The sequence below is a fragment of the Corticium candelabrum genome, chromosome 17 (assembly GCF_963422355.1).
Source record: "Corticium candelabrum chromosome 17, ooCorCand1.1, whole genome shotgun sequence".
NCBI classification, from domain to species: Eukaryota; Metazoa; Porifera; class Homoscleromorpha; order Homosclerophorida; family Plakinidae; genus Corticium; species Corticium candelabrum.
In genome coordinates, this window is record NC_085101.1 from 1,918,271 (window position 1) to 1,931,033 (window position 12,763).

Sequence of the window (12,763 nt, forward strand, 5' to 3'; positions counted from 1 at the left end):
AATACATATATGTATGTATGTATATTATAAATGTTCAGTGCTGCCATACTTGATCACTTCCTTTCCTTTCTACTACCTTCCCCAGTCACTTCTTTATATCTTTCAGTTCTTTCATTATTGCTTGGAAACATGTCTAATTGGAAATATATTCAATGTTCCAACCATATTTAGTGCAACTGTCAGTTTGCACCATGCACAATCAGCAAACTATGGGAAAGCACGTAAACCGTTATTCATTTCTGGCTAATACATGTGGTGGCCATAATTACATAAAGCACTTGGAAGTACTTGCTCATTCATTAGCATGCAGGCCAAGACACAAAAGCAAAAACAGATTCCATGCAACCTGCTGTTGTGCTACTGTCTGTTCAGCCTATCAACAGACAATTAGTAATTAGTCTTACAAACAATTTGAGAGCAGTATGTAACAAAGCATCTGGTTGTAGGAACGCCGACAGTATGCTGTATCATTTGTCAACCATAACACCACAAGTATGAAACTACAACATATGTATGGATCTTCAAATGCCCATCAATACCATTCAACAAGAATGATCCATTTCATAGGCATGCCCACACACCTCACACACACACACACACACACACACACACACACACACACACACACACACACCACACACACACACACACACACACACACACACACACACACACACACACACACACACACACACATACACACACACACACACACACACACACACACACACACACACACACACACACACACACACACACACACAAGAAACTCACACTCATCAATGAAAACTTCTTGTGAACACACTTGATACTAGACTTGCTGTTTATTATTATTAGACGAGGAGGTTGAAAAAACAGATTTTAGGAAGACTTTGTTTGTCATTTTTCCTACATATTTTACATATTTACGTATATTTTTCATTCTGAACTGGTGTGAGACTCACACATGGAAAAGCACCATAGCATAGATTGATGGGCAATATAAAGAAAGCAATACACATAGTTCAAACGTATTTCACTAATAGACAAAATGACAATGAATGTAACTCTGATTACTAAAACAGTAGTTTAGCAATGTACATTTAGCATGTAGACAGTCAGCCAACTAGATGTTACACGCAGACAAACGAAAATCAAGCAAACATTTAAGCTACTCACCTGCTGTGAGAAACTCTGAGACTCTTGCGTCATCGTCTAATGAAAAATAAGAGTGTCAGCAAATTATGTCTAATCAACCAGCCAACTAGTTGTTACAGACAAAGAAGTGTCAAGCAAACATGTATACTCACCTGTTCTAAGGAGGCCTGCTGTAAAGAAGCTCGAAAACCTTCCATCTAACGAAAAACAATAGTTTCAGCAATAGTCAGCCAGCCAAATAGGGGTTACATGCAGACAAAGAAAAGTCAAGCAAACATGTAAGCTACATAATCATCTGTTGTAAGGAGACCTGCTGTAAAGAAGCCCGAGAACCTCCCATCTAACAAAAAACAATAGTTTCAGCAATAGTCAGCCAGCTAAATAGGGGTTACATGCAGACAAAGAAAAGTCAATCAAACATGTAACCTTCTCACCTGTTGTAGAGAAGCCTGCTGTAAAAAAGCTCGAGAACCCTCCACCTAATGAAAACAATACTTTCAGCAATAGTCAGCCAGCCAACTAGTAGAGGTTACACGCAGACAAAAAAGATTAACAAACATGTAAGCTATATTCATCTTTTGTAGAGAAGCTTGCGGCAAGGAAACTCGAGATTTTTCCATCCAACGAAAAGCACATGTAGTACACAAACAAAACAATCAATGACCAAATAAACCCTTGGTCTTCCAAAATCTTTCAATGGTGAAAACTTCTACAAATGCATACAGCTATACTCTTCAAATAGTAGACAACATAACATATCAGACACCTACTAAAGCCAAATACTGAACGCTTGAACTACTGGCTCTATTCCGTATCTGAAAAACCATTAATTCTAAATAGAATTTAAAGATACGTACAGAAACACAGTAGACCATGTCATTGTCCAGTTCATCTTTAGTTGAGCTACCCTATAAAACTGGAGTATGCAGTTGCAACACAACTAGTTGAGAAATGTACGACTTACCAAGACAATGTCTCTTTCCATAGCCTTGGCACTGGCCACTGAAGACATTTTCTTTTTGCTTGCAATTTTCTTGGCTTCAACATTGACAGCCTCTTCCTTCAACACAAACAATAAACACAAAAATAATTTCCTTTCTTTACTTAATTTAATTTTTAAATTACTTGTAAATTATTAATTATTTTTATTATAATTAATTATTTGTAAATGTACAGTACCAAATAATCCAACGAAAGTTGTCTCTTCGCTGCTTTAATTGGATTGTCTTGTCTTGCCATTTTTCTGTACCAAAGGACACTGAGAGATGACAAGAATAAAACAGAAAGAGTACTTAATTAAAACACAACAAACACAGTGGACAGTATATGACACACTGAGACAGTATATGACACACTGAGACTATGTACAGAACTACTGAACCAACTGACTGACCGCAACCATACCACAACATACAATAAACTTTGTCTTTGCCCAGGCCCTCAATCCACAGCGGCTTCAGTCGCCTTGAAAAAGCACTGAAACTGATGCAGTGTGCACATACATGCAGTAGACTATCTAGGACGCGCACCATATATTACAGTAATTTACAGAACTGAACACAGTATTGCAGGAACACTCACAAAAACAGAAAATGTAGTATTACTTGGTCTCCAGCTCAATCAGCATGGCAAGATAAAATTGTTTGTCTGGGCTAAAGTAGGTCATAACCTCGTCTCCAACTTGTAGGAGATCAAATCTTGCTTCTTCATCATCCTGATGTCTTATCCGCCATTCCTTCGCCTTGGATACCCTTCTCTTCTCACCGTCTTCTACAAACGCGACCTTTACCGCTTTCACAACTCCGTTGCTATATCTAGAAATGAAATAATTAGCAAGCGCTAGTAGCCAGTAGAAAGAGAATGGTTTCATCGCATTTATTAGGAGCTTCCAAGGCTGAAGGTGTCAAATCATTCAACACATTAGCTATCAGTTCTTAGACAGTAACTTGCGAGAGCAGAACGAGAACAGCGATCAGCGATGACATCCGGGAGTGCGGTCGAAGGAATGACAGGACGGTCTAATCATTTACACGATCAACAGTGTGAGAACCTTCCTTGCCAGAGAGGAAAATACTATAATTCTGGTGTCTAGAATGAATCGAATCGTTGGATGTTCTAACTAACGAGCATGTTAGCACGAAACCCTTGGGTCAAGTCACCGACTTCACAAATCTTTACACAAAATATACTCTACATGAGACCTATAGCAATTAAAACCAAAATCAAAGGTACTGCAAAGCAAGAATTACTGTCATCAAATAACCGCACGATCGATTATGGCTAGGCCATGGTACTCTGCACTATCAGCTGCATGCTGAGCCTACATTGACATTCCTGAATCTAGGCAGTGTTTTTTAGTAGAGAAGATTTTGATAGCGATCGAAGATAGTTAGCGTATCGCAATGTAGTGTCAGACAACTGTAATGTGAAGGCATGCTTTGTAGGTTTGCAGTAGCGTGAGACTCTCTACTTAACAAATAATAGCTTTTCCCGCCAAGTTATGAAATTCATTCACCGACTTCAATCTTCACGAAATATGACTAGCATGCTAAAACAAAGAAAATCACAACATAGAAGTATTTCGTCAAATATACCTATTCGTTAAATGAAACTAGCAGAGTCACGAAAGATTTTGACCCGCGCTGATAACCCACTGATAGCCAGCTGATAATTGAAATATCATAATAAGATCTTACCACTACTAAATGCCGATGCACGTGCTAGTTCTGCAGCCATCATTCGATTATAGACCACTCAGCGAAAACGAGCAACAGCAAGCGTCCAAAAGTCAACTGTGAATGAAAATGCACAGTCTCGCGGCGGCAACCAATCCTCTTTATGTATTTGCTACATTTTAACATTTTAGCGGAGCATGCGTAACTTTATTGAATAGAGTAGCATGGCAGAGAAAACACCTGAAAGTCAGTTGAATGAAGAAACATCAGGCAAAACTAGGCGATATCCCAGAGGTGCCCGCCCACTCCATTATCGGGAATATCTGTGCAATCCGGACAGCATGCCAAAGCGTCTGCGGTCGACACTAGAGAAACTGTCAGCTGATTACACCAGAACGCAGGCTGCATCGATATTGTCGTCAGTACAGAGGAGTCCAAGCCTTGAGGCACATTCACGTGAGCTAGAAATTCTCGCGCGTGCATGAACACCCCACACAAACACCGTCAATGCATGCAATGATTAAATTAGTATTAATTTAATTAATCTTAATTGTTCATAAACAACACCAATCACAAGAGAATGTTTCTAGCAGTAAAGTATTATTAGACAGATTTCACATGCATCACACGGGCAGTAAAATACTTTATTGTCTTGTCTTGGGTCACAGATGTTCTTGACACAAGTCGACAAGATAATGATTTAGAAGAGTGTGAGATCCCCAATGAAACCTTTTCAATGGATGGTAGGTAATGACTAGACATGATGCATGTCATGTACATGTAGATCTGTGTGTCTTTGACACAGCTGATAAAGATGGAGATGATAGTAGTGGATTTAAGCATGGTAACTGCAATGATGATGATGATGACAATGATGATGATGACGACGACGACGACGACGACGATGATGATCATGACGACGACGACGACAATGAAGAGGATGATGATGTTGTTCGGTTTAAGAACACTGGTGACAATACTGAAAACAATCATGACAATGATAATACTAACATGACTGCAAACGCTTTTGAAGACTTCATCTTTCCAGGGTCTTCAATGACAGTTGGATCCAGTGCTGTTTTAATCATGTTGTTTGTACTGAAGCACAAGTTAACTATGACAGCAGCTGCTGATCTAGTAAACTTGCTAGTCGCTCACTTGCCTAAAAAAACACAAAGCATTTACATCGCTATACAGGTTTAAAAAATACAATGTGAAACAACTAAATACATGCTGAACAACTTACTGTCATTTGTAGAATAAAGAAGTTCATAAGGTCAACGTCAAAGACGCCAGAGACGAGTGCAGTAAAGTTCTGTTCCTGTTGCAAGTAAGTGTTAGTAGAAGGACACAACTGCCCTAATGTTCCTGCGTGCCATTACGTCCAGAAATCCACGAGTTCATCACTCTAAAAATCTCAGATACACTTAATCAGTTCTTTTCAGGTTTGGGCCTTTGTTGTTGTTGTTGTTCATTTGTCTGAAAGTAGACTTTTGGTGTAGACAAGTACTTTTGCGAAGAAATTATAAGGTCATTCAACGAACGAGGCAGCAATCCATCTGAGATGACTGATATTACTTCAAGTGCTCAGTATCGCAACCTCACAGAGATAGATCCATACTTTCAGTCATCATGGAACATATCATTTACTCTGAACACTGATGGTGCTACTGTGTACAAGTCCTCCACACAAAGCCTTTGGCCAGTCTATCTTACTATCAACGAGTTGCCACCACATTTAAGGTATTTGTTAGATTTTGCACTGTCGATTTCAACTTGCCATATACCAAAGTACGCAATTACAGATTTTCTATCAAATACACAATTGTCTGTGGACTGTGGTTTCAGCCATACAAACCACCAATGCACCTATTTCTGAAACCAATAATGGAAGAGCTAGTACACCTAGAAGAAACAGGTAAGAAGTTGTAGCTGATTATGACATATGAGTCAATGGGCTTATGGTTACATACAGGTATTCTTATTGACACAGCATATGGGTCTAAGATCTGTAAAGCAAGACTGCTTTTGGTGACACTCGACCTGCCAGCAAGAGCCATTGTCATGAATACGAAGTACTACAATGGAGAAAAATCTTGTCAGTTTTGTCTGCAGAGTGGAACCACACTACCAGAAAATCCATTGCATTGATTTTGGCCATATGAGAAAAATGTTGTTCTAAGAGACAATGCCAGCTTGCAACAACATAGCAAGGAGGCTCTCAAGACAGGAACAACAGTATGTAAAACAACTTACAATTCACTGTTTGACAACTCACAGTACCTATCTAAACACTTATCTAATATTTAGATCTATGGAGTGAAGGGTGTTAGCCCATTAGCTAGAGTGAAATCACTAGATCTGGTCAGGTCTTGTGCCATCGACTGGATGCACTGTGTGCTCCGTGGAGTTACAAAAAAACTTTTTGAAATTTGGTTATCAAAAGACACAAGACTGCTGCTGACTAAGGTTCAAGTCAATTTCTCTATTTATAATAATTATTATCATGTTTGTCATTTATATTCTCTAGATACCTTTAGTCAACAAAAGATTTCTATCGATTACAGACATACCTAAACACATTACTAGAGTTCCCCGTTCAGTCACGGAATGGTCCAACTGGAATGGTGAGTTCAAATACCCAGATCAACTTGACAACTAACCTGAGTTTTCACAAATCTAGCAAATGAGTTTCGATCATTTTTGATTCACTATGGCCTGCCAGTCCTCAAAGGCACATTGCCATTGGATAATTACATCCATTTTACATTGCTTGTAGCAGCCATAAGACGACTCTCCCAAGCAAAAATCTGTGTATCAGATGTTGAAACAGCATACAAATATCTAGACATCTTTTGCTGTCACTTTGAAAATTTGTATGGTAAGAAACTTTGTCACACTTGTTCACACACCCACGCACGCATGCATGCCCACGTGCACACAGACAGACAGACAAACAGACAGACAGATAGACAGACAGACAGACAGACCCCGGATGACTGGAAGCGGTGCTTGCAACCTACAGTTTCTGCAAAGTAGAAGTCATCAACAGAAGAGGAGAGCTTTCTCAGGATTCTTTTTGGCGTCAGCGGTTCTTTCCGCTTTCGTCGGTTGCGTCAGTCCTATTCGGTTGTATGGAGTCCCCGTTTCTGGAATGAACGCTTTTGTTGAGTTGCTTTTCGTCGTATTTTGTTTCCGTGGCTTATGTTTCTCTGTTGTGATCGAGTTTGCGTTCTGTCTTTACTCTTGTGGCTTCAGTGTCTGGGATCATCGCAGCCTTACCTTGCCTTCGTGGTCTAGTGCATTTTCTCCGGATTCTGTCGTCGTCATCTCATCTTCGTCTCATCGTCCATCTTGTGACTTCAGCGTGTGGGATTATCGCAGCCTTACCTTGCCCTCGTGGCCTAGTGCGTCTTCTCCAGATTCTGTCGTTATCATGTTGTCTTTCCTTAGTCTTGTCGTCCATCTTGTGCACGTGACTTCAGTGTCTGGGATCATCGCAGCCTTACCTTGCCCTTGTGGCCTAGTGCGTGTTCTCCAGATTTTGTCGTCATCATCTCGTCTACCTCTTCGTCTTGTCGTCCATCTTGTGACTTCAGCATCTGGGATTATCGCAGCCTTATCTTGCCCTCGTGGCCTAGTGCGTCTTCTCGGATTCTGTCGTCACCATCTCCTGGTCTTCTTTGGATTCGTTTCTTCTGACTTGCGTATCTTGTACCTAGCTCTAGCGTCTAGCCTCTCGTATGTAGTTTACAAGTTTTATGTTGTTACTAGTGTTGGACTTTAGTTATTGTTATGTACTTTGCAGTGATGTATAATAGTTCCATGTTTGAAAATATATGTATTGACAGACAGACAGACAGACAGACAGACAGACAGACAGACAGACAGACAGACAGACAGACAGACAGACAGACAGACAGACAGACAGACAGACAGACAGACAGACACACACACACAGACAGACACACACACACACACACACACACACACACACACACACACACACACACACACACACACCACAAATGTAAGTATGGAGTACTCTTGCAAATTAATATTTACCGTTGTAGGAAGAAAAAACTCAACAATGAATGTGCACTTACTACGTCACCTTCCACATTGTGCATATATGGGGGACCAATTTGGGGCTACTCCCTATTTTGGTTCGAAAACATCAATGGACTCATTAAGAAATTGATACATGGTACAAGACATCTATTCAGCCAGGCACGTTCTGCTTCTACATAGAATTACCATAATTTTTCATGAGCACTCTTATGTAAAGGTTGCAAATTGTGTTAGCCTCATGAGATCTGTGTCAAAACTATTACACCAAAACTGGAACAAAAGCTTCCCACCAGCAGGTGTCTTAATTCTAAGGAATTTTGGATTAATAAAGTCCATAGCCAGGTAAATCAAATTCTGTTAAACCATATCAAGTAAAGACAGTTTCATTAAACTGACCAGTATATATCAGTATTGTACACCATGATAGTTAATTAAGCACACTGGTATAGAAACAACGTGTGTGTGTACACACACACACACACACACACACACACACACACACACACACACACACACACACACACGCACACACACACACACACACACACACACACACACACACACACACACACAATAAACGTTGTGCGCAAAGTGCAGATTTGGACAATCCATGGATCGCCAATACAAACCATGCATACCTAACCCTAACCCTAACCCTAACCCTAACCCTGATCTCTAACCCTAACTCTAACCCTAACTCTCAAATTACCCGGTAAAGCTAGATATCCGCGGTTTGTCCATATCTACACTTTGCGCATGACAAATATATGTAACATATAGCAAAGCCACAACATGTAAATACAAAGACAAAAATATAGCTATATAGACAAACAGGATGACAAACAGGCAAAATTACTGTACGGAATAGACTAATTGTACATGTACAATATTCATTCAGTTAGACTTAATATTAAAAATCTCAATTAGCAGTTTTAGTAGAATTTATCTGTAATACCAAAAAGAATTTTGTAATGAATTAGCCACGTTTGCACATAAATTTTCCTGTAAGTTCTGTTTTAGACAAAATACAGCTGCAGCTGCTACCACCATAGAACCCTTAGGTAAACCAGAGCAACAAGAATTGACAAGAGCAACACTAAACCAATTGGACAGCCTGATGAGAAACAGAAATCAATATCATTCAACCACCCAATCCACAGAAACAGCTAGTTACAGACAACTGAAGATCAATGGAACAGTATTTACAGCAAGAAGTTATCTACGTAGCAAGCGAGTCTCTAGCACTGTGGAAGTTCGAAAGAATCATTTTAAATATGAAATCAACCAATTCATTCTTCATCAAGAAACCTTTTATGCCATTATAGACAGTTTCGAAAAACTAAAGTACCCCGACTGCAGAGCAAGTTTCTGTGATTCAACATTAGACGAACTGGTAGGAAATCAAGTGTTTCCAGTTGCTCTAAAAAAAACCAAATTTGGTGGTACCTGCTATCGACATAGTACAAAAAGTGATTCTAATAGAAATGGAAGGATCAACCATGAAATATATATCTCTCTTGGATGATGTCCTTGAACACGACTGAATGGTATTTAGCTGTTGTTATCATACGTATGGACATGTAGTATATGCTGCATTTGTAACAATCTAACACAACTGTTGGTGTAAATAATCACTTGTGAAACTATATCATTATGTACAGTGTATATATTGCACGCAAAGTGTATGCATGGACAATCCATGAATTGCTCGACACAATCTATTGATCTCCTGTACAAACCATAGATAGCGTTCACAAAACCTGCATGCCTAACCCTAAAGCAAATTCTCAAATTACCCGAATACACTAGATATGCACAATTTGTCCATGTTCATATCCACGCTTTGCTCATGACACATAGACATGCATTTTGTACATACTTTGATCACTGTCCAAGTCAAAATTGGTCCTCAATACAATACTATCTATCAACTATTAACTAATTACACCTCGGGGGCATTCGATTGGGCTCTTCCAGCCTCTTCCAAAAGAGTCTGTAAAAAGTTCAAAAGAAGTTGAAACAGCTACAGCTGCGACCAATAAACGGCCACGCTCTTCCAAAACTGGAAGATTTGCAAGCTCATGTGCACGTTACAATGTTGCTACAACAACAAAGCAGAAGTGTTTGGTGACTTGCTTGTCACAAAAGACAGCAAGTGGCAGGGGCGTCGGAAGGGGGTCGGCCGCACGGCCATGGCCGTACCACTTTTCGAAAAATGGACTTTTGCCAGTCGGCATTAGCGTATACTTCCGGTTTAGGGTTAACTGATTAAATAAGTAATATATTTCTAGTTACGTTAGCATTCTGTACAGCTAGATTTTCAGGCGGTAATTTATAAATTTACGCTCAGTCACAAAGATGAGGCTGGCAACGCGAGGACACGGCAGCGGTAGATAGAGCGCACGCTAACCATTTCCGTGTGCTATATATGCAGATTGACGGGATTTCAGATGTCGGTGATCAGCCCTGTCAGCCTCGCCGTGCTTCATTTCCAAAAGTTTCGTTTGGGAAAAAAGCTCCAAAATCAAGATCATTTCAAGCTGCTTGGTTCGACAACTGGCCTTGGCTTCATTGGCACGACTCCGTTGAGAAAGTGTTCTGTCACGTCTGTGTGAAGGCTGCGAAGTCTGGCAAGCTGAAATGCAAGACTGCTGAGCAGGCATTCATCTATCGCGGAGTTCAAAACTGGAATGATGCCACCCGCTTATTTCGTTCACACGCGAAATCAGACTGCCACAGAGAAGCGGTTGAGTCACTGATCACGCTACCTGCCACAACAAAGCACGTTGGTGAACTACTAAGAACTCAATTGGTTGAAGACAGAAAGAGAAACCGGGCCAGCCTCCTTCGCATTCTCAGGGCGCTGAGGTTCCTGGCACGTCAAGGTATTGCCCTCCGCGGTTCCGCCCTCACCAAAGAGATTGATAGCAATTTGTCACAGCTCCTTCGTCTTTTTTGTGAGCTTTCTACAGATCTCTCCGATTGGTTGCAGAAAAAGACAAATAAGTACACAAGTGCAGACATACAGAATGAGCTGCTGAAGGTGATGTCACTTCGAATTCTTCGAGATGTCTCAGCCAAACTTGAAGGCACACCATACACCATTATAGTAGACGAAACCACTGACGCAAGTACCCAGGAGCAGGTTGTAATAGTTCTACGATGGGTGGATGAAGACCTAGAGCCTCATGAGGATTTTATTGGGCTGCACATCACTGCTTCAACTGATGCTAAGTCCATTGTAGCAATTATCAGGGATGTTCTTGTTCGTATGAACTTTAGTCTGACCAACTGTCGTGGTCAGTGCTATGATGGTGCAGCTGTGATGAAAGGATGTCTATCAGGAGTTGCTGCTCAACTCACTCAAGATGAACCACGAGCATTGTTCACTCACTGCTATGGTCATAGCCTCAATTTAGCCTGCCAAGACACCATCAAAGACATAATCCCTATCAAATATGCCCTTGACACAACATTTGAACTGTCAAAACTTCTCAAGTACTCAGCAAAAAGAAAGTCTGAGTACAAGCGACTTCAAGCTGAGATGGCTCCTCAATACCCTGGATTTAGGACACTATGCCCTACGAGATGGACCGTTCGAGCAGCTTCTCTACAGAGTGTTATGCAAAACTTTTCGGTCATCCAATCCAGTTTAGACAGTTTTGCAGATATGGCAAAACGAGACCCAGAGATGTCTGCTCGGTGTACTGGTGTTGCTGCTCAGTTTTCTTCATTTGACTTTCTCTTTGGAGTAGCATTAGGAGAAAAAGTCTTGAAGTTGGTTGACAATCTGAGCAAAGCTCTTCAGCACAAGAAGATGTCTGCTGCACAAGGTCAAGTGTTAGCAGAACTTACCATCAAATCTCTTGCACTAATGCGTACAGAAACTGAATTCTCAAATTTCTGGGAAAAGTTGATAGAGAAACAAAGCAAAGAAGATGTTGCAGAGCCTTCCCTTCCTCGGAAAAGGAAGCGTCCTTGCCGATATGATGAAGGAAGTTCGGGACACTTCGCAACATGTATAGAAGATCATTACCGGGTTATGTATTTTTCCGCTTTCGATATGGCAATTCAGTCTATCAAAAGCAGATTTGACCAGCCACACTATAAGATATACAGCAAGCTTGAATGCACACTTCTGAAGGGTGCTGCTGGAGAGAGCTATACGGATGACCTGTCTAGCATACAGGAGTTGTACTGCACAGACTTTGACAGCAATATCCTCCAGACGCAGCTATTGATACTGTATTCTCACTTTAGAGAAACGGCAGTCACACCAGCCCTGATGGATGTTGTGGACTATGTTAAGTCACTAGGGAAACCCGGCCAACTACTGTTGTCTAAGGTGGTCAAACTTATACGCTTGATCCTTGTTGCTCCTGCAACAAATGCAACTAGTGAAAGAACGTTCTCAGCTCTCCGCATTGTTAAAACATACCTTCGGTGCACTATGACACAGGCAAGGTTAAATCACCTTTTAATGTTGCATGTGCACAAAGAAGCATGTGATAGTCTTGATCTAGAACTATGCATAGATGATTTCTGTAGGGAATCAGAACACAGAAGAAACGTTTTTGGCTCAATGTAGATTTACGTACAGAAATAGCCTTGTAAGGTTTGACACATGTTGTTCTAGTAGTTACTAAGTGTTAATCTTGCGTTCTCTGTATGGTATTCAAGCTTTTAGAGAAATGTTTAGCGTGCGTTAACCGTTATATGATCACGCCCACCTAGCGCGCGTTAGGCCGGACCACTTTAAATTTGCTTCCGACGCCTCTGAGTGGTTAAACATCTCCTTCTCTCGCGCGCCATTAACGTGGACTAATGCAACCCTTGAACTATGTGCCACACCCTTCTTCCAGCGGCGGCAGAGCTGCTAG

At 40.8% G+C, this 12,763-nt stretch overlaps 2 protein-coding genes across 2 annotated transcripts; one reads left to right on the top strand and one right to left on the bottom strand.

The window, feature by feature from the left end:
- Positions 1-292: 292 nt before the first annotated feature.
- Positions 293-3,097, bottom strand: LOC134193529 (uncharacterized). The gene is made up of 8 exons (XM_062662356.1): positions 2,742-3,097; positions 2,317-2,380; positions 2,102-2,197; positions 1,995-2,045; positions 1,572-1,616; positions 1,290-1,334; positions 1,159-1,194; positions 293-373 (listed from the first exon to the last, which is right to left on the bottom strand). The coding sequence occupies exons 1-8, from the start codon at positions 3,005-3,007 to the stop codon at positions 293-295; spliced, it is 684 nt and encodes a 227-aa protein (XP_062518340.1). The 5' UTR covers positions 3,008-3,097.
- A 7,832-nt stretch (positions 3,098-10,929) lies between these two features.
- LOC134193530 (zinc finger MYM-type protein 1-like) lies at positions 10,930-12,471 on the top strand. The gene has a single exon (XM_062662357.1). It carries the CDS (start codon positions 10,930-10,932, stop codon positions 12,469-12,471), a length of 1,542 nt encoding a protein of 513 aa, XP_062518341.1.
- The last annotated feature ends 292 nt before the right edge of the window (positions 12,472-12,763 follow it).

Excerpts from the sequence above, each read along its gene's own strand:
- LOC134193529 (XM_062662356.1), bottom strand. The coding sequence starts at position 3,007 with ATGAAACCATTCTCTTTCTACTGGCTACTAGCGCTTGCTAATTATTTC. Across the intron at positions 1,195-1,289 it reads AGCAGGCCTCCTTAGAACAG|ACGATGACGCAAGAGTCTCA; the intron begins GTGAGTATACAT and ends ATTTTTCATTAG. Across the intron at positions 374-1,158 it reads CTCAGAGTTTCTCACAGCAG|GCTGAACAGACAGTAGCACA; the intron begins GTGAGTAGCTTA and ends GTCTGTTGATAG.
- LOC134193530 (XM_062662357.1), top strand. The coding sequence starts at position 10,930 with ATGTCACTTCGAATTCTTCGAGATGTCTCAGCCAAACTTGAAGGCACA.